The sequence below is a fragment of the Cordyceps javanica genome, chromosome 1 (genome assembly GCF_051103115.1).
Source record: "Cordyceps javanica chromosome 1, complete sequence".
NCBI lineage: Eukaryota > Fungi > Ascomycota > Sordariomycetes > Hypocreales > Cordycipitaceae > Cordyceps > Cordyceps javanica.
The window spans coordinates 3137803-3159595 of NC_139295.1; the positions used below are offsets into that span (position 1 = coordinate 3137803).

Consider the following 21793-nt stretch of genomic DNA (forward strand, 5'->3'; position numbering starts at 1 on the left):
TTCCGTACATTGACATCGTTTTCAAGACGTGCTTCTCAGTTTTTGAGAGCAATACCGCCTGCAGCTGCCTCTTACGTCAAGGGCTTCATGTTACGCCTCTGATGGGTATGCGCATCACTCCTGGCGCAAAAGCAAGCCTCGACGTCCCCTGGTCTACATAGACACCACAAGACACCGTAAGACGTCATAACAAGTATTTTGACCGTCACAAGTTTGCAATTGGGCAAACAAGGTAAAAGTAGACAGAGGCTCCCAGGACAGCATCCCGTGTTTTCTTGTAGTACACTCCCAAACTGTCTCTCCCTCCCACGACCAAAAAAAAAGAAACAAAAAATGTACAACACCCGGTGTTCGCTGGTCGTCACCGACCCAACTACTAATCTGGCGCTCAAGTGGTTGTCGTTCGGAGATCAGACGGGATCCAGATTTTTCACTCGGCTATGGTCGTACATGGCAAGAAGGTTGGCATATTTGCCTTATATATCACAGCGCGCCAATCGTCAGCGCACACACACATCACGACGTCTGCGGCGCGCCGTGAGTAGTAAGTAGCGCGCCGCCAACCGGGGGAAGAGAAAAAGAAAAAAAAAGGTGATAAAAATATATCAAAACAACCAGCCGTCCACGCCCTACGACGCCATCCGAGCGCCACGTCTCCTCCCCTTCTCCACTGCCAGCTTCTTTAATTTTCGGCCGGCCTGATAATCAAGACCAGCCCACTGCTGGATACGAGAAAAACTAGTCCGTAGACAGCCGCTACTGCACGCCATCGCCGCTACTCTCTCCCGCACGGCCTTGGTTTCCAATGTGGGCAACAAGCAAATGCTTTCCAAGGTGGCGGCGGGTGGCCGTGTTCCCTGTCGCTGCGATTACCAACCAGTCCATGTTGCAAACCACGTTGTATATTACTCGAGGCTCTGGCATCCTTCATCCGTATACGGCAGTCGTATCCTTCTCCGGGGTGCGGGCCATCAATAGTTAGCATCTCGCGCTAAACTTTGACTCGCCAAAGTACACAGGCAATCGGGATGGAGCGGTGTTCTCTCACAGGTCGACGCCATGGACCACAGCGTGTTATATATGATGAGCTAGACGTCAAAGGTCACAGGCAGCTCGTCTCGTGCTTTCTTCTTAAATGTACAGACAACGTCGAATCTGGCTTGTTCTGAGGCTTGTCGCTTGTCCTGATATCCTCATTTTGACTTGTACGGACTTTTGAACTCTGCTAAGGCTTGAGCCAACCGCGCGACATCACCCGCGTCCATCAAGCGCCGCGTCACGTTGCTGGCGCGCGCGCACTCCTCAGGCTCGTCGCACTTTTAAGTACAGGCTTAAAACAAAATGCAGCCTCCCGGATGCTAGCCGGCGCGGTGCTCATTTTCTGCGCGGCGAGACAAGAGGGCGAAAGGTAGGGAAGAGGGCGCGAAGCTCCCTTGGCGTGGGAAAGGCTTCATCAGCCTCTCTCGTCTTGGCGTTGTCCGTCATCCCGGTTTGCAGCTGCCAGGCGTCGACTGAGTGAAACCAGGTCTGAAAGGCCCAGGGGGGCAAATTAGCCGCCTTGCACAATCGTGGTTTTCATCCCGGGAAGATGGACGGGCAATCAAGGCCAAGAAGGGGAAAGATTTAGTACCACAGTTTACTTTGTTGTTGGTTTTCCCCCGTTGACCAAAACTAAAGAAACAGCCTGCCGGGCCAGTCGTCCAGCATGGCGGCTGATGGCTCAACTGCGCAGTGCTCGTCGATACTACTGATGCCACGATTCAAGGCAATCAATGCATGGCGTATCCGTTCTCAAAGACTACGCAAGAATATGGGAAAGTAGCGCGAGGCGCTTTCCGGTGAGCGCGGGACGCCATACTGATAGTCACAACGAGGAAAGATGAGGCCTTGCTATGGAACCAAACGATCACATCACCGAACGCTGCACCATCGGGATGTGCTAGGCGAGAAACGCATCACAATGGTTGTGGTTCGATGCATCGTCAGACCGCCCAGCTCATCCCCTCCCCAGGACTCCCACGCGAAATATTGGATCAGCATCATAGTCCTTTTGTGCGGACCATTGTGAACAAACGTGCTCCTTTCATCTTTACTTTAGCCTTTGACCTCCTCACTGCTTTAGCTGCCTTGCAATATCCACCATGCAACTGCTCCTATTTTCCATCATCAGCTCTGAAGCGAACGAATTCCATTGCGAGTATCGCCTCCTTCCCGGATCCAACTTGGAGAGGTGGCGGGAGCTCCCGGCGCTGGCTTCAGATGCATGACAGCAAGTGGCGACGTCGGAGTTGAACCCTCTCTCTCTCTCTCTCTTTCTCTCTCTCTCTCTCTCTTTCTCTCTCTCTCTCTCTCTCTTTCTCTCTCTCTTTCTCTCTCTCTCTCTCTCTTTCTCTCTCTCTCTCTCTCTTTCTCTCTCTCTCTCTCTCTTTCTCTCTCTCTCTCTCTCTTTCTCTCTCTCTCTCTCTCTTTCTCTCTCTCTCTCTCTCTTTCTCTCTCTCTCTCTCGCTATTTTTGTAAGTGTGGGAGGAGTTGGCTCAAGGATTCCCAACGTCGATTTCTTTTGTTTCCGCCGTGGACAGCCCTCCGCAGGTCTTATCGGCTGAATCGGCTTACAGTTTCAGCAAAATCCTGTTGATAGCAGTCCGTTTCACTCATATCACGCAGATCGACGCCAAGTTCTCCGATTCTCTTCACTCTTTCGAATAACTGGCGGTATACAAGAATACTACCTTTGATCCCTGCTGTTGCTCCTACGTTTGCGAGCTTTTTGCCCCCCAATTGCAGTATCTGACAATCATGCACATAGGAGGAGACAACTTCGGCAGGGAAGGCGACCATAAACACAAGCGATATGTGACCAATCAGTGTGGGTGTTCCGAGACCGTACAAGTGCAGCCCTGCCATGCTCCGTCGCATTTAATCTCCGGTACACAAGTAGTCAGGGCCTACTCCTGTGTCTCCCTCCTAGATTTGAACTCGCCAACAACTCCACTTCACCAATGCTCGTCACTGCGGCTGACACCATTGGGTCGGAAGCATGCATCTTCCTTCTTCGGAGCTATGATATGGTTGGCGAAATAGTAGTCATTTATTCTCTTGTTAGCTACCAAGAACGCGAATTTTCTAGCCAGTGTACTATAGCAAAAGCCACCTTTTCGTAGATAGACATATATATTCATGGTGCCTCAAACTCGGCAGAGTCGCCTCACACGAGACTCCAACAGCACGGCATCGTGCCTCGTCACACCTCTCAGACCCAGTGCCAGGGTCCCGCTGGTAATGTACAAGTCGAGTTGCCTCTCCATGCCCATCAATATCCTCACATCGGAAAAGTCCACGTCTGTTGTGAGGACGTTACGCCAAGTAGCCATGTCTGGGGGTATGCTCTCCAACGGCAGCACCAGTCTCTGGTCCCCCTGTTTCGCCGGCCTGACCTGGCCGGCAGCGTCCTGGCCACGTCGTCGCTTTGGCCGTGGCGGCGTGTCCACGCTTTCCACATCACTCGTCTGGTCGTCGGCGGGATTGGCCTGGCGTAGTAGTGGCAAGTCTGCCGTGCGACGGTCACAGCCATGGCCCATGAAGCCCGGGCGCCCCAGCGACCCTCCTTCGGGCGTAGCGGCGTTGCCATTTCCTTCGTATTCTTGCCGCCGCGCCAGGGGCCGTCCTGCAGTGGCGATTTGCTGGTGCTGGTGCTGCCTTGGCCGAGTGGCTGGCGGCGAACGACCCAGCGGAGCGGGAGCCGTAATCACGCCGGACGCGAAGCCGCCCCTGTAACTACGCTGTCCATTTCTTGTACTCGGCAAAGCCTGTAGCCTTATTACCTGCCCTTGCTGCTGCTCGGTAGCCCGAGGCTCCTCGACTAGAGCACTTCTCCCGGAGGTACTCGAGCTTGCCGGCGAAGGCTGCAGCCCTGACACTTCGACGTACGAGGCCGCAGGCACGAAGAACGGTTCGTGCCGGATCACAGGATCAGAAGAAGAAGGCGGCGTCGTCGAGCGAATCGGCGTCGTCATCGGCAGTTGGGGACGCAAAACGACCCGTCGCCCGACCTCGTCGCGCTGACCTCGTGTTTGTGGAACCGGGCTGGCCGACATTGTGGTGTTGTGGTGGCTGCTGCTGTTGTTGCTGCTGCTGCCCCTGGATGGCACGTCCAAGACACGCTGCTGTAAAAGGTTCCGTATGCTCCAGCTCGTGCTGTGCAGGTCGCTGAGGCGAGGCCCGTCGCCTTGATGGCTCGAGTCGTCACCCGACGGCGACGAATCACGGATGCCGCCGGCCAGGGTATTGAGCGCGGAGTCGGGCACATCATTCAGGGGCATCCGCTCAAACGCGCCGCGGGCCGCTCCTTTCTCTCTATCAAGGCTACCGCTACTAATGCTGCTTCGATTACTACTAGTCTCCTCCCTAGCTGGTGGTTGTGGTGGTCTCTCGGGTGTGGCAGTCTCGTCGGTGGCAATCTCGAAGTCGGTCCCGATCGGCTCAAAGTATCGCTCAATTCCACGGACCAGCTGCTTTGGCGCGCTATTGGTGGCTAGGTGGGGTTTTTTTGCCTTGTATCTCGCGCTCTCCTTTTCCTCGGATAACGGCCGCCTTTCTGGGACAGTCACCAGGACCTCCTGAAAGTCGATTCCTTCGTCGGTTGTGTTGCTGTTGGTTCGGCACATGTTGACGCTGGACGTGGTGCGCATCTGCACTGACACGAGCGTTTCCATCTTTGCTGGCATCATGGAACAATCTGTAGTAGTCGCATTGTCATTCTTGTTCTCCTGATTCGTCGCTCTTGGCCCGGTGCGCCCCGGCACCGCGGCGATTTTACCATAGACCGTTGAACACAGCTCCTCGAACGTCCGTAGCAGACCGTCCGCATCCACAAAGAGTACATCGTCCTTCAAAGTCGCTGTGTTGGCGTCATACTCTGAAAATGGACAGGAAATTTCGAGCAGCAGGAGCGGCTTCTGCACGGGCGGCTGTCCGCGCTGCTGCCAGCTCTGTTGTATCTTGGCCTTGAAGACGCCCGCGAGCGCCTTTCCGATCCCCATCGTGGAGCTAAGGGGTCGCCCATTAACGGAGATGAAAGATCCCTTTCCCGCCATGGCTTTTTGGTCGCCGTCCGGGTTTGGCAGAAACGCCACCAACGTAAAAACACCGGTGCTGCCGCCTATGTCGGCAGTCCCCGATGCCGCACTGCCGCCGCCAGCAAATCGGTGCGTCTGCCCGTTGGCGGCCACCGACACGCCAAACACTTCGAGGACCGACTGCTTCATGTCGCGTTCTCTCGTCTGGCCCAGCCAGCAAGACTGCTTGTCATCTCCCAGCACCTTGAAGCCGATGCGCAGGTTCGCGTTGGCCAGCACATAGGCCGGCAGTAGCTCTTTGATCCTGGTCATTGTCTTTTTGCTCTCCTTGAGCAGGCGCTGCCTCCTCGGCGGCATGTTACCAAAGAGGCCGGCGGCGTGCACCTCGGTGCCCGTGGGCGCAGACACGGGCCCGAACCGCCGCCCGACGCCCTCGCCCTCGCCCTCGCGGCAGCCGGCCGCCCCGGCCAGCAGCTGGACCTTGGCGGCGACTGGCTCCTCGGACGTCCTGGTAACGACATGAACGCCTCCGGCGGCGGTAACTTGGATAATGTTAGCGAGCCCGTAGCCGCGGAAGCCGAGCGTGGGCACGCGGCCGGCGGCCAGCTCGTCAAACGCGGTCAGCTTGGAGGTATGGCCCGGCCGTCCGAGGGCGTCGAGGTCGTCGAGAGAGACGCCGCGGCCGTTGTCGCGGACGCGGATCTGGTCCAGCGTGTTCGGCGAGATGAGAATCTCGACAGTGTCGGCGCCGGCATCGATGGCGTTCTCCAGGAGCTCCTTGACGACGGCGTACGGCGATGTGATGCCGGCGGACGAGCCGATGAGCCGGGCAGTCTCAGGACCGAGTTTCGCGATAGGCATTGCTTCTAATACATCCGCATTTGCGGAGCTTGATCTTTCTCCTCTTCTTTTTGTAGAGTTCAAGTGGTCTTTTAAGCAATAATGGTATTCTTCATCCCCCTCTGTTTGCTCATGGAACTGCCTAGCCAACGTTCTGTCTTGGGCTTCCGTCTTCCGACTTCTGCCAGCTGTCAGTCATTCCGGTTTGACAGCTGGCAAAGTCGCCAAAGCCTTCCCCTCATTCGGCGATCTACCTAGGCAGTTACAAGCGATGTCGGCTCAACTCTCCATATCCGTCTGCCGAAGGAGAATACGACGATGAAGCATCTGCTTCTACTAATGTTGCATCTACAAAGGACCAGCTTACCCAACGTCCCACCAACAGCTCACACGCCTACTTAGGCGCTAACCAAGCACCGAGGTGCCTACCCTTAGTTACACTCAATAGCGCATACGAATCAGAGAGACGAAATGGCACAACATGATGTAATTACTATCCCTTGAGGTATTACAAAGGGAAGTCCAACAAAGGCAAGTCTAACAAAGGGAAAAGATACCTATTTATATGTGCAGACGCCAGCCAAATTGATATATCCCTAACCCACCATGTGATAAATAGAGCCAGGCAACCAGGTCACAGCAAGGTGGCTGGGGCACCCACGTCAATGCCTAGGTACTCAGTACTAACATATCCCACTCATTAAGTACACCGGTCCGCCCGCCCCGCCCTACAAGTCCCCTTTCTCGCCTTTGCTGCCCCGCGACCGAACCAACCGACCCCTCCATCACGAGCTCTCGAAAACCAAAGCTTTCCCGCAACCGGGCTCACCGCGGCTAACGATAAGAAAAACCACATCACGACTCCTTCTCTCCAACAAGACACATACACATCCGCTCTCCCTCTCCCGCTCTCGCCCCATTCTCTCGAATTTTTCGCCAATTTTGACCCAACCTAGGTCCGCGAAATTTCCACCGACAGACAGACGGCAACTCTTTCTCGGGAAACAAATTAACCTTTTTTTCGCTGCTTTATTCTTCTCATCATGTCGCTCAAGGGCCCGACCCCCCAGCAGCACGACGGCTCCGCCCTGCGCATCGGCATCGTCCACGCCCGCTGGAACGCCACCATCATCGAGCCGCTTGTCGCCGGCGCCAAGGCCAAGCTTCTGGAGTGCGGCGTCAAGGAGTCCAACATTGTCGTGCAGTCGTGCCCGGGATCCTGGGAGCTTCCCATTGCCACGAAGCGGTACGCACGCCCCCTCCAAGATCATTAGATTGCACCGCATATACGAAAAAGAAAAGCAAGCAAAGATCCAACTAACCGTCTTCCCTGCCCCTCCTTACAGCCTCTACGTCGCCTCCAAGTACCAAACCACCGGAGGGTCGCCGGCGTTTGACGCCATCATCGCTGTCGGTGTCCTCATCAAGGGCGAGACGATGCACTTTGAGTACATTGCCGATTCCGTGTCGCACGGTCTCATGCGCGTGCAGCTCGACACGGACATCCCCGTCATCTTCGGCGTTCTGACAGTCCTCAACGACGAGCAGGCCCTCGCCCGCGCGGGCGTCGACGGCAAGGGCCACAACCACGGCGAGGACTGGGGACTCGCCGCCGTCGAGATGGGCGTCAAGCGCAGGGAATGGGCCGACGGCAAGATTGAGGGCTAATCAGGGGCGGAAGCCTTCGAGTATCTGACCCACGACGAGGAAACGAGGCCATATAAAACAGAATTCATTTCATAGAAAAAAATCTACAGTACATGACATTCACCAAGACGTGATATCGGGCGTTTGTGTCTAGAATCCACATAATAGTGGGATTTGATTCGAATTATTTCCATTATCACCCTTGCTATAAACATCTGCCACAAGTCTATCATGCAACATGAGATGCGATTGCGAAACATTCAAGCCAGAAATGCCGGCTCAAATGCTTGAAAAATAAAATATGAACAAAAGTACGTCGCTTCCCAATCAAGTAATAAAAATTATTCCATTCTCCCAACGATCCTGTAAATGGCTGGAAAGTGCAATAATAAACCAAGAAAAAAAGGTGGTTTACATGGAAATAAAATATAAAAGAGGTATCCCAAAAAGAAACATGAAAATGATGTGGGGCAATGGTTCAACAGCTCTCGAATTCTGTGTCATTTTTCTCCAAGTGCGTTGTCGATTTTTTCATCTTTTATATGCAAAAAACAATCGGGTTCAATGAAGGTCGGTAGTTGATTGGAATGGAGGTCGGCAACATGAATGACTCGCAGTCGCCTAGATACCTGCGAGCTGCTCGTTGGTGAGGTCGCCACTGAGTGGCTCCTTTCTGTGCCACAGGGTTCGCTTCTTGTCACGTTTCGCCTTCATGGCTGCCCAGCCGGATTCGTCATCATCGTCAGATCCATCAGACAACCTTCGGCTCATGTTCAGAGACGAGTTACCCCTGTGGCCGTCAGAGATAGCGAGACCCGCAGGCAAAGAAGTGGACAGGTGACCTGCAGCAAGGCTATTCTGGCTAGGCTTCTGCGGCGGCACGGCAAGTTGAGATACCGGCCTGTAGCGCCCAGGGAGCCCAATATTGCTGCGTTCAGAAGGTGCAATGGAGGGGGCATATCCCATGCCACCAGAGATAGAGCCGTGGGTAGAACCAGCGTAACCAGGATGGTTTCCCATAAACTGTGACGGGGGTTGAACCATGCTCATGGTGCGCATGTTGGGGTCAAAGCGGTCCATCATCGGCTCCGCGCCCATGACAGATTGTCGCGAGGACAGATTACCCGCGGACTGAGTCGCACCATAGCCTCCGTGCTGCTGTTGCATTGGGTAAGGGTTGTTGGGCATATATGGCATCTGGGGCATCCCGGGCATCTGGGGCATTTGCGACATGCCTGCGGGATTTTGCTGATTCTGGTTCATTGCCATCATCTGCATAAACTGCATCTGCATTTGCATAAACTGCTGCATCTGCTGAGTCATCTGTTGTTGTGCTTGGTCCCCAGAGCTCATTCCTGGCATTATCTGCCCGCCACCCATGCCGTTCATGCCACCCTGGCTGTACATCATCTGGTGCGGGATACCAGTGACGGGGTCATAGCCGCCGGGTCCAGCTTGCTGGTACATGTTTGAAGGCAGAGGTCTGCCAGCGTCCATGTTCGGACTACCACGACGCATGGCCCTCGAGCGTTCTTCGTTGGCAATGACGCCGACCAGGCCACCGGGATGTAGCGAGCCCTGGTTATGACGTGATCCCTCGTGGAAGGAAAGGGTTTCTCGCACGGTCGGCTTGTGGATGGAAGCCCCGACAAAAGGGTCCTGGGGAAGGTTGCGAGCAAAAGCGGGCAGGGTCGAAGATCGTCGGTTGGCGGAGGACGTAGAAGCGTCGCCCATGACGGACTGGGGGCGTGCGATTGGTGGCTGGTAGGAAGTGTGGAGGTTTGGGCTGGAGCCGGGCACGTTCAACATGGTCGGAGGCCTGTTCTTAGCAGGGAATCCGTGAGCTTGAAGAATGGCCAGCGGAACTTCGTCATCCTCATCCTCGTCCGATGCGCCAGAGATGGGGATCGCAGGGGTCTTCGTCGTCGACAACTGAGGGGCGCTAAACGTCGTAGGCAGGCTAGGACGCGCGGGGGTAATGGGAGGGGCGGCATGCTCGCCAGTAACCTTCATCATCTGCTGGCGGTAGACGGCCATGTGAGCTTCCTGCTTACGGCGCTGCTTCACTTGCTGTCTCGATTTTTCGGCCTCATCCTCGTCGTCATCATAGTTGATTTCGTCTTCGTCGTCGTCGTCTTGCTTCGATGTCGAGGCAGTAGTAGTAGCACGGCCAGTGCCAGGGGCAGGGCCGGTCGTCTTGGCCGTCATGCCTTGCTTCTCCTTGTCCTGCCTGTACTGCTCGAACTCGGCAGGAGTCATGACCTTGTTTCGAGGAGGGTGAGTGCTGCGCTGGCTGATATACCTGTGGTTGTTTCTGGCAAAGGAGTATGTACGGCCTTCAAACAGGTTGTCTTCCTTGTCCTTGGTGAAGCTCTCGGCAATGGTGACCGGCTTGCGGGCAATGGGATCCTCCCGCGGGGTTTGCCGAGTGTAAAAAGATTCGGTGACGGACATACCGTTGCCGGACGCGTTGCCGGATTCACGGTTCTCAAGAAACTTCATGGCAGTGAATGAGTCTCGGAGGAGCTTGGCATCCTCGTCCAGGACAGGAGAAGGGGTGGATTTCTTGTATTCGGGGTAGGTTGGCGTAACGGTAGAGTCTGAGCGAGCGAGGGGCTCTGACATCGAGGTAGGCAAGGTGTTATGTCGAGCGCCGGTGAGAGATCGGGGGTTTGAGGGGGTTTCGCGGACGGTGTCGAGAGGTCGGCTGGAGAACATGGCACCAAAGTCACCCCCAAGATCCAGCGCCTTTTTCTCGGGGGTGTCAGGGCTGGAGGGCGGCCTGGCTGGCTCCGTTGGGACGCTAGCCGAACCAGTTTGAATCGTCAACATTGGTGGCAGGTCAGGAACAGCAGGCTCGTCTCGAGGAGGCGGGATAGAGTGCTTCTTCTGTCCTCCAAAGGACCAGGTACGGGGGGCCTTGAATAGCGACGCGCCGATAGATTTTGTTGATGGTCCGCGAGCAGGCCCATCATGCTCCGGAGGTGTAGGGGCCTTGCTGGCCTGGCGGGTCTCAACGGGTGAGGTGTTGGCGTGCATGTCGGCGGAAGAAGGTGCAGTCGATGCATTACTGTGGCGGGATGAGGTGTCGGTCGAAGTGGCCTGGGTAGTGTTGGAAAGGCCGCTGCCCCTGAGGAAAGGCGTGATTAGCATGACAAGGAGGGCGAAAAAAAGCGCTACCATGTTTGGCAAAGTCAACTCACCGGCTGGTTTTGAAGTCGGCAAACATGTTGTCCTCATGCGGGTCATGTACGGGCCTGAGAGACTGCTGCTGGGTTTGGGGTTTGGGCATGGCCATCTTAACACCGCCGTCGAAGGACCGGGTCGCTGTGTGTGTGTTGCGTTCCAAAACCTTGAACGAGGGCTGAGCTGGAGCGTTCAGGTCGACATTTTCGAGATTGTCGGCGACAGACTTCCGCCTACTGAAGGCGCCAGAAAATCGAGGCATCAGGACGTAGAAGAGATGCTGCGCGGCTCTTCGCACATAAAATGGCGGTGCGAGGAAGCGAGCAGAGCACAATCAGTCGAATTTCAGCGCAGTGCTTGGTTGTTGTTCCTTTTTTTTGTCTTTTTTTTTTCTTGGTCTATTTTGCAAATCTGTCGTCGTCGTAGTCGGACGGGGCGATACGAGGTCCCACAATGCGGCGTAGAGGGCGCTGGCGCAGTCAACGTGCAAGCGTTGGGGCCGTTCAAGGGGAGGCTGAAGGGGCAACGAAAAAAAAAACCGGTGATGCTCGCAAACGAAGGGCGACGTCGTAGAGGACGAGAGCGTCGGCTAAGGGGGGGAGGAAGAATGTCAGCCAAACAAATCGTTGTTTTATTTTTGCTTCTTCTTGTTCCTCTCATGGGGGGCAAGTGTGCATAAACAACTAGCCACGTCGGTGGTAACCAGGACTTTTGGGATGAATTGTTCGAAAGCAGCTTGTCCCGAGACAAGCGGCCGAGGTGGCTTTGAGGACGTGGCAGCGGTATGCTGGTGGGGAGAAGGTGTGAAACTTACATAGACTAGGCAAAGGAATCTGAGACTCTAGATATTGCAACGGGTATTGATGATGTAACGAAAGCTGGTACGGTTGCGTAAATGTACGCTGCGGCGGCGCTCAATCGTGTACGGGAGGACTTTTGCGTTATCCCAAGCCCAAGAGGGGAGAGCGAGAGTAGGGGGGAGAGCAAAGTAAGGGGTCCTCGGTTGAGAGTGCAGCCAGGCAAAACTTGATTGATTTTCTTCGCACCGCAAGTTGAAGCGAGGTAACAAGCGATGTCAGAAAGATGCAGGGGCCAGTGACGACTGTGAAGAAGAACAAGGAGGAGGAGGAGGAGAGGAAGAAGAAGAAGAGAGGTGTACAGATATTGGGCAGCGTATGGGTTAGGTGGGCAATAAAAAAGCCGTTCGAGGTTCAGGGACCGTGGCGTCGAGAAAGAGAGAGAGAAGCGGAGATATTAGCGGAGTAGACAAGGCCCTCCCTGGTATACTGGAGGCCGAAGAGGAAGAGGGAAAAAAAGGACGAAACGGGAATTAAGGAAACGACAAGGAAAAAGTCGAGGTTCAACCGGGGAAGACCTCTATGTTGGGGGATGGAGGAACGCGGCAACGAGTGTGTGGGATGGGAAGAAAGAAGAGGAGAGGAAAAAAAATACAAAGAAAGGGACTGCGAACGGAAGAGTGAGGACCTGGCAGGGAAAAACAGGCTGGCAGGCAGGTAGGCGGTTAGGCTTAGCGGCAGGGGAGTCTAGGTATCCGTAGCGAGAAGAGAGAGACGGAGAGAGAGAGAGAGAGAGCCAAAGCGGAAAAGCGGACAAGGACGGGACAGGCAGGCTGAACTGTGTGGGACAGGTTTGGACAGCGACGGCGACAGCGGCAGCAACAGCAACTGAAAGGCAAGGAAGGCAATGAATGAATGCGCGGAACAGCTGTGAACGCTGATGAATGAACCGCCGTGGCAGGCGAGCGACGGTAACGGGGAACGGACGGCCGACGGCGCGCGCCACGGATTACCCAAGGTCAAGGTACGAAAACTAATCTGTACGGGGGGTGTAATGAGTAGGTTAGTACTCCGTACTGGGCATCTCACCAGTAAGTACTTTGAGTAAGTACCTACCTTCTCAGCTGGGTACCTTGGTAGGTCGGTACTAGACAGGTACTAGGCAGGCACTAAGCAGGTACTCACTAAGTAGGCCAGCAGGTTCGTTACTGGCGCACAAGTGGACTTGGGCAGGCCCGTCGAGCGGCGAGCCAACAACCGGCTATGGCAATCGCAGGCAGGGATACGTGTTCCAAGTACCAGTACGGAGCACAGGCAAAGGGGCCTATCTAGTTGCAAGCCAACAAAGCTTGGTAGGATACGTGGATACCTACCATGTGGTTGGTTCGTGGTTCGCGTTTCTATACGGATTACTTATGAGCTAAGGCCTCAAGATGGCTGCATGGCAAGATGGCAAATGGGTAGGTAGGTAGGTATGTTAGGAGGTAGGTGCACCTAGTAAGATACCCTGGTCACTGGTATTCACACAGTGGTGCAGCAAGACTCATCCAAGCAAGCAAGGCTCACAGGTGCGCCCAGTTGGCCAGGTACGTTGGCATGCAGACAGGCAGACACGACGCAAGGCCAGCATGGCGCGGGCCTCGGAGAGACCCTCACCCTCCTAGCAGCCTGAAAATAGCAACTTGATGGCCTTCCAGGGGGTATCGGGGACGGCGGCGGCCACTGGCCAGCACTCGACACAGCCCCCCCTTGTAAATACCTACCTACTAACCTACCATAGGACGTAGGACGTACCCTAAGCAGGTACCTACTGACTTACTTGGGTAGGTACCTGCCAGTGTGCGTACCAACGATCTGCCCGAGTACCTAAGCACGTAGGTAGTTACCTAAGTACTCAAGTACTTACTTCTATACCAGAAACGGCATGGCACCCCCTAGGTATTTACGTGCCTTGCTTGTGCAGGCACTTGCTCCCCTACTAGCCTACCTATCAGTAGATCGAGGTACGTGCCTGGCTAGCGGTTCGCCGTTTTCGTACAGTTGAAACTGGGAGAAACGATTCGGGCCCTTAGCCAGACGCCCGAGTTTCCCGTTACACCTTTGACCAGTGGTGATCTACCAGCCCAGACGTAACTCGAGTGGTTTCCAGCGTTCTGGCACGCGCGCGTGTGCGAGCAATGCTCTCACGAGGCCTGACAAAGAAGGGGGGGCACAACCATGAAGGGTCCCACGCCAGCGGTACTTTCCAGCACGTAGTAGTACGCACTTACAAGTGTGCTTTGAAATTTACTGGCCGCAGGCAACTAAGTACCAGTTATACACCCGCCTAGCTACGTACTTACCGGGTCACAATAACACGCGCGGTATATCACAAAGGGGAACAAGACCACCCACTGCCCCGTCGAGCCCGTGCAGGGGAAAGGGAAACGAGACGGGCTTGACGGCGTTTGCGTGGATCAGACAGGCAGAGAGGGGAGCTCCACCGCTCAGCGCAGAATGGGAAGGACGTCCGCCCCCAAAAAAAACTGCCACGAGGTAAGTATTTGATTGATAAAATGGACAAGAAGAAAACATCAAGACATCTATTTGGAGCCAGAGACGGAAATCGGGTATCGTAGGTGTGTCAGTTCCCCTTAGCTACCGGGCTGAACGGTGTTTAAAAAAATGTATAAAGCAAAATAAAATAAACGGAAAAAGCAAGTCGAGTCCGGGAAGCAATGCACCAAGAATAACCCATCACCAAAAATATATATATATACACATGGATATATATCAGACCAAAGCTGATCGTCCAATCCATATACACCCATATACAGATGACTCCGTACCGGACATTCATGCCATTATTATCCAAGGGGATCGATTTCTGCACATGAGCAGAATCAACCATGCCAAGTGCCCAGTCAACCACCCACTCGCCCTGGACGCACACGCAACGACCAGACCACACGACACGAGCGTCGTGATGTCATTCCCGTATTGCTAGCATGTCATTCTGCCTTGCAAGTTAAGATGCATTTCATTTTTTTTTTTTGGAGGGGGTTGTTTCTTTGAATTCCTGTGCCATCCTTTCTTTTTTTCTGGTCATTATACAATTTCCACAACAACGACCGCAGCAACGACAATAACAACAACGTCAACATGAAGCAGCTCAACAATGCGCCACTGACTCGCCCATGACTGTTGCCCTCCCCCCCGTTTTGCTATCCTGCATTTTCCATCCCCCCCCCCCCTCCTCGGACGAGAAAATCAGGTCGCTAATACTGGTACAGGTACGTTCAGGTACCAACGCTCACCCCCGGTTGAGCGGCGCCGCCATCCATAGCCATAGCCTATAGGTAGGTCCGTTCCGCCGCCACTTGGCCCCAAGCGTGAGTAGCCCGCAGTGCTGTCATTTCTTATTCTGTTTTATTTATTGTCTTTTTTTTCCTCGTTTCCAAAAGTCATTGTTCACTACATGTGAAAATGGCACCTAAAATGGAACTGTAGTCTCAAGTATCAGCCTACTAATAAGGAAATAACCAGTCTTCCAAGTACCACTCTCTCTTTTCTTTTTCTTGTTTACTCAATCCCTCCCCCCCCCTTCACTTCAAGGATTCGTCCGGCTCGGACATCTTCACAAGACAAAAGAAGCCCTCTTTTTTTCGCTTTTCCGTTCAAAACCCGAAAAGAATACCAAATACTCCGTGTACATGGAGACTCTCACTTTCCAGACCATTCCGCAACCACGCCATTACTAAACACCCCTCCCCGCCCCTCTCATCCCCCTAAGAGCGGGCCGTTCAGCTCACTCGGTCCGTGGAGTTTCTCTCGGCCCAGACGAGGTTCGCTTTGGGGGGGGCGCCTATCTCGGGAATGGGGTGAAGACTTGGCCAGCGAAAAAGAATAATGTTGAAATATATATGTACGTCACTTGAAATAGGGACACGTATTGCAGCCTGTACGGTAAGAAGAATATGTACCAGTATTATAGCAAAAGGAAGCGGGCCCCTGGGGCGACGCTGCCAAGTCATGGCTCCGAGCACATGTAAACATATATCCGTACGTACACACACATATATATACATATATATACGCGGAGATATAGATGTATACGCACTCCGTTCTGCATGACCTTGAAACCCTGAAAGTAACCCTCCCGAACCCTTTACGGGAGGGGGAGAGGGGGGGTCAAGAACCGCTTGATACAAAACGTGCCAAGCAAAGAACAGTACTACGTACCAGTAGAAGAAAAAAAACCAAGGCTCTGCATGATTCTTCTACGCAACAAGCTTCTTTTTCCACGTTTGGGATCCAGAGGGGGGGGGGGGGTGAAAAGGAGAACCCACTGTAAGTAGCTTGTCCCCCCCTGGCTAGCTGTGGTGAGTGGATGCGTACGTGCGCTGGACGCAGCGGATATGTCGGGTGGTTGTTGTGGTGGTGGCTTCGCAACAACTGGCATCACCACCCTTTTCTTTTTTTTTTCTCTCTTCTCTTTTCTTTTTTTTTCCAATTCGCAGATTGGCCCAGGAATATCCCAAGTGACTGTTTGCCACCGTTTCTTTTCGTTTGCTCTTTTATCTGTTTAATCGTTCCCATGCCAGGCCAACAAAAAAGATGTAGCTGTCCTTGCCTGCCGATCACTCCATAATAAAAAAGCTTTTGGTTAGCTCTCTCATCACACACACACATACGCATGCGCGTCAATGGCACTAAGAAAAAGCTTGAATTTCTGTCCCTTTTTTTTTTCGACTCTAGTCTCATGTGCTAAAGTAATTGTCAGCATGTTTGTTAGTGCACTCGGATGCCATCTTGTCCGTGGACAAGCAAATGCGGAAAGCGACATGAGACTCTGCCAAAAACAAAAATAAAAAGTGAAAAGAAGACGCAAGAAATGATGAAAAGGTCGGTAGTCGGTCATTTCAACAATCAAAAGTTAACAATCAAAAGTCAACAATCAAAAGTCAACAATCAAAACTTGGCCTTTTTTTTCCTTTTTCCTCTTAAACAAGTCATCTAATTTTACCTCGCAGCCTGCTCACCTCGTGCAAATACAGTTGGCTCAGAGAGCTGCCTGCTGGTCCTTCAAGGGGTGGCTCGGTGGAGAAGGTACGAGATTGCCTGAAAGTCTAACCGTTTGCAGGAAACCACAGAAGACAGAGTGAGAGAGACGGTCGGTGTCTTTGGTTCAATACTTGCAGTCGTCATTTCTTTCTCTCTCTTGGTTTCCGTTCCGTTTTTTTTTTTTTTCAAATCTCTTCTTTACTTAGGAGCATTCTCGAGGCAAAATAAAATTCCCCCTTCCGAGCTAATTCAGTTCCAAGGTCCAGCATCAGGAACGCCTACTGAGTAAGTAGCTCTGGAAGCTAACCCCGTCCGTCTGCCCGAATACTCCGTACAAGAAACCTGATCACCGATCCATCACTCTCAGTAGGCCGGCATCGTTGCCATACAATCAGGTGCGCGCGCCCGGAACTCTCAACTAAAACCCCCCTCTCTTGTGATCCTCATTCATCCTTGTGCCTGTCTCTCTTTTCTCTTCTTTCAAAAAGAGGAGGGGGGTGGGATGGAGGGAGGGGAGGGGCCGCTGGCGCTACCCTTTTTTTTAGCACGAGAACCCAAGTACCAGTACAGATGATCGGACGATGGCTATGACGATCGAAATGCCACAATAACCTTGGCTAGTATTGGCATTCCAGCTCCGAAGGGATGAGAGTTGAAAACAAAGGGAAAAAAGGAAAAAGAAAAAAGGAGAAAAAGAAAAAAAAAAGGAAGTAAAAGCAGTCAATCTTTATTAGCCGCCCATTGTCATTGAAATGATAAAGTATCCTGCTGGTATGGAGTAGTTGCACGCGAAATCGGCAACTTTGATGCCCAGAGTCGAGCTCTTTCTGCAAAAAGAAAGCCTTGCTCTCCAAGAGTATCAACAAAAAGCAAGAATGGCCCCCGATAGCCCGACTGATAATATTCCTGTCGTTTTCTTTCAACTTTAACTCTCGTATAAGTAGCGATTCTCTCCTAGCGGGAAATAAAAAATAATAAACTCATCATAGAAAAACCCTTGATCGTATCGGGAGATTAATATCCCCTTATGCAGCGGACCTATCTACCCATAATTTTTTTTTTCTTCTCTTTGTAACAAGAATTTAAAAAGGAATCGTGCAGCGCCACAACCCTCCCGCTCGTATAAGTACTCCTCATGCTCTCCACAAGTGAGTGCCCTTCCATCTCTACTGGTGGGCGGTGTTGAAGCTTGTTTGTTGGCTGTCCCTTTTAAAGACAAAAAGAAAAAGAAAAAGAAGAATAAGTAGAAAAATCAAAAACCGTACCCTCGCATCTAGCTCGACAGAGGAGAAAAGATTAAGAGGCCAGAGAAGAAAAGGGTCAATGCTGGCTGAATGAATAATGGATGGACCCTGGCTGGCAGGCTGTCACTATTGGCTCTCAGTACGCGGATTTGGGAAAAAAGGTGGCGCACACACATTGCGCCTACAGGCAACAGGCTACAGCCTCATTGTGCCGCCATCTACTGGTAATATCACCCCTCGGCATGTAGCGATTCCACATAACAGGGGAGGGGTTTGCCAATATTCAATTTCCAACAAGCAGCCACAGGGTCTAGTTTTTCTTTTTTCTTCGTTTTTCTACTCTTTTTTTTTTAATTCTTGCAACCATCTGATTTACTCAGTATAGGGTGGCTGAGTGGCTGAGAAGAGGATTGGGGGGGGAGCAGGCTTGCTTTCATTCCCGAGCGATGCATTGTCTACAAGACGGAGTTGTCAAACGAGTACAATGCGCGCGCGCGCGCGCCTTGATCTGCTCTGCACGACATGTCTGCACGCAGCCTGTCTTGCCCGAGGGGGAGGGGGGGGGGGGCTGCTTTCTTTTGGGCTGCTCCAAGCCATTGCATCACGTTGCATTGGTAACTCGAGCATTGGGCAGTGCGACGATGGAGAGCGCCGTCACGGAAAATTGAGGCTGAACCCTTCTTTTCCCCAACGCCTCATTCTCGAGTATATGGAGAAAAATCAGTATGATGCTGCGCGAGTCCATCATGCACACACACTTGGATGCTTCGTTTCTCAATCTCTCTCTCTCTCTCTCTCTCTCTCTCTCTCTCTCTGGCACTAGTCAAAATTGCGGCAGGCAATAAGAGACCGACCGACCCCGCGTGGCTGGCGAGGCGACGGTGCCGCATTCCAGTCATTGTTCTCGAACCCTGTTGAACCCGCGATGGCACCGACCAAAAGAGAAGCGCGCGCACGATCAATACCAATCGGGGAGCACCATCATTGTGTAGGTATGTAATGATGACGAGGCTTGACTCTCTGGGGACAGCTACTCATGTTTCGCCGCCCATGTTGTCTCGGTTTCTTAGGTCTTCTTGGGAGAAAAGCGCAGCATTTCGACCGGCCTACAGCAAAACAACAAAAAAAAAGAAACCATCAGCACTCGTCTCGTTTGGCGGTGGGCTCGCTACAGCACTGTGTATACCATGAGAAAAAAGTTGACCAGATGACACATGTCATGTCGTGTTGGAACTGCGGGCTCCTCTTGCGTCATGCAGTGTAGGGTAGCTGGCAGTCAGCTCCCAACACAGGGCAAACACAAACTCCCAAGTTTCCGTACATAACCCGAACCATTGGCCCCAACCGGCCGTCACCTTTTTTTTTTCTGATTGCGTCTGCAGCAGGTGAGGCGGAAATAAAATCCCAGACATGCATGACAGGCCATGAGGCTGGCGAGACATGAGTTGGCGGGCCAAAAAAAAATCCTGGCCCTAGTTTCCATCCTGAGTCAAATTCATCACACTGGCAACGGGGTCATGTGCAGAGCCCCAATCTAGTAGTTGCTAGAACAATGTACGTGCATGCCTGCCGTGTTCTGCAATTGGCAGACAAAGAGAGACACGGGGGGGCAATGGGTCGGAAGGGCAACAGTCTTCCTGGCCGATGACATGCAGACTGACCCGTCTCGGCGGCCGAGGCTGAGATGCTGAACATTGAGCAATCTGTACGGATACAGATTATTGAGTGATGATACGTGCTGCTGCGGATAACTGCCAGAACTTGATTTAACAAAAAAAAAAAAAAGTGGGCGAAGCGTATGCTCGGTTGTCTTTATAATATCTGGATCGCGGATGGGCTCGCGGATGGGCGCACCTGGTGTTCCGGGAGGCAGCCAAGTGCGGGCCAATCAAGTCAACAACAGAACTAGTTCTTTTCCGGTATAACGACCCCCGGCAATAACTGGCGGGATGGCCAGCTTGCCACTGCCTCGTGCCCAATGCTCGCAAGCAGACCTCTTTCTTCAGCGAGTGCTGATCACGGCGGTTCCGAACGTCGCGCTTCCAGGGTCTTTTGGTAAGTACCTAGGCCATGATGAAACAGCACAAGTGGCCGACCTAGTCTTGACCGCTACTTGGATTGGCGTCAGCGTTGAAGCGGATAGCGAATCGCGGGGAGCCAGAAAGTTGACCAGGCTATTATATAGATGGGTGATTGTGTGCCTGGTGCAAGCTGCTGCTGGTAATCCCAACTCCGTACCTACTCATACAAGAGCTGCAAACATGCGAGGAGGAGCGAGACCCGGCGCTGGGATCTGGCTAATACATAGTTATATACTCAGTAAGTTGTGATTGTGTTCTGGCGCCGCCGAGAGAGCAGCACCCCCATATCTTGTGCCGTTATTTTGCCTGTTGCAACAAATCATGTCATTGGTCAAGGTTATTCTCTTTTTGAGCTTTGGCCCCCGCGAGTCTTTTATGCCATCTCGCACGGTAGGTTGACAAGCCGAGCCTGGCCCACATAGAGAGAGAGAGGGAGAGAGAGAGGCAGGAGGACCCTGGGTGCGCGAACGACAAAATTTCTCAATACCGAGACTTGCAGCGATTAGACTGCACGCAATAATATAAAGCCCGCATGCACAAAGCACGCCAGTAAAGTCGACGTCGGGGTACAGTTAGTTCCCCATCCCACCACCTGCCCGGCCGGCCAAAGCCTACATGTGGTGACGCTGCGACGGTGCTAGACTGGAAGCGGCATCGCGCTGGTTTGCTGATGCAATCTCGGTGGGTGGGTTGAGGAGAGCCGGAGATGGGGCCAAACAGCGAACTGCATCAGGGTCGCGCCGCCGGCAAAAAAAAAAAAAATTAATAAAAAAATGGCGTCGAGACCCCTACTTGGTTACTGAATGTTACTCGGTCAAAGCTGGGAGGGTTGAAAACTGACTCGAGTGGGCGGTGATGGTGAGGGAGATGAGGGGTGATGCGGTATCATGATGATGGCAGACGAGCGAGAGAAGAGCAGAAGAGGAGGAGAAGGACGAGGAAGAAGAAGGAGAAGAAGAGGAAGAAAAAATAAAAGGAAAAAGGAAAAATGCCAAAGAAAAAAAAAACCAAAGAAGAAGAATGAAAAAGAAAAAGAGCCAAGGCGATGGACGAGTGCGGGGGTTTGGGCTACGCATAATGAAAGATTGTAATGCATAAAGTTGGGCAAACTCAGGTGTGATGCATACGGAAAAATAGCAAAAATAAATGAAAACAATAAAAACAATAAAGACAAGGTAAAAAAGGACAAGACAAGATGACGAGACAAGATGACAAGAGGAAAAGCTCTCTGCTTCTTGTGCTTTGACCGAGCCGATTCCGAGGGGGGGCACGAATCAGGGTGTCTCTTTTTTTTGATCAAGAAAAGAATATTTTTAAACTCGTCCTTTTTGCCATCTCTATACTGGTATACATCTCGTCATTGGTAACACAAAGAAAAAACTGCTCCGCAGCGTCCAAGCGTAAAAGAAAAAAAAAAGGCCAAGACCAACCATTGCGGGGAGTGAGGCAGCCGGCTGAACGCAACCCATCCATCCATCCTAGTCAGTTCAGTCAGACGGACATAATATTTTACCTACTCTTTTTTTTTTCTTGGTTCATTTACTTGTAATTGACCAAGCTGTCAAAAGCACAAATAATCGCTCTGCAAACCTCTTTTTTTTCCCCTTCTTTCTTTGCCTTTCTTCCATTGCAACCCTCCCTCCCCCCCAATCTCACATCAATATCATTGAACTCTTGACCAAGAAAAGAAAAGAAACAAAAAAAAAAAAAAGAAAGAAAGAAAAAGAAGAGAAACTTACTACATCTCAGCAACGGGGCATCAATCAGACATTCCACGAAAAAACCCGTTTCGGTCGGCGGCTACTTACCGAGTCTCTTCTCCTGGTCCTGGTTGTACCAAGTATAATCAATCTTCGTTTTTAGCCTTTCATCTATCCTCG

At 52.5% G+C, this 21793-nt stretch overlaps 3 protein-coding genes across 3 annotated transcripts; 1 reads left to right on the plus strand and 2 right to left on the minus strand.

Annotated features, from left to right (window-relative positions):
* Positions 1–3185: 3185 nt before the first annotated feature.
* V2A60_000943 (uncharacterized protein) lies at positions 3186–5936 on the minus strand (the record flags this gene model as incomplete). Its single annotated transcript, XM_083252309.1, has 1 exon — positions 3186–5936. The coding sequence occupies one exon, from the start codon at positions 5934–5936 to the stop codon at positions 3186–3188; it is 2751 nt and encodes a 916-aa protein (XP_083108435.1).
* A 1022-nt stretch (positions 5937–6958) lies between these two features.
* On the plus strand, positions 6959–7583 carry V2A60_000944 (lumazine synthase RIB4; the record flags this gene model as incomplete). Its single annotated transcript, XM_083252310.1, has 2 exons — positions 6959–7161; positions 7262–7583. The coding sequence occupies 2 exons, from the start codon at positions 6959–6961 to the stop codon at positions 7581–7583; spliced, it is 525 nt and encodes a 174-aa protein (XP_083108436.1).
* A 600-nt stretch (positions 7584–8183) lies between these two features.
* On the minus strand, positions 8184–11010 carry V2A60_000945 (uncharacterized protein; the record flags this gene model as incomplete). The annotated part of the gene is made up of 2 exons (XM_083252311.1): positions 8184–10692; positions 10766–11010. The coding sequence occupies 2 exons, from the start codon at positions 11008–11010 to the stop codon at positions 8184–8186; spliced, it is 2754 nt and encodes a 917-aa protein (XP_083108437.1).
* Between the last annotated feature and the right edge of the window lie 10783 nt (positions 11011–21793).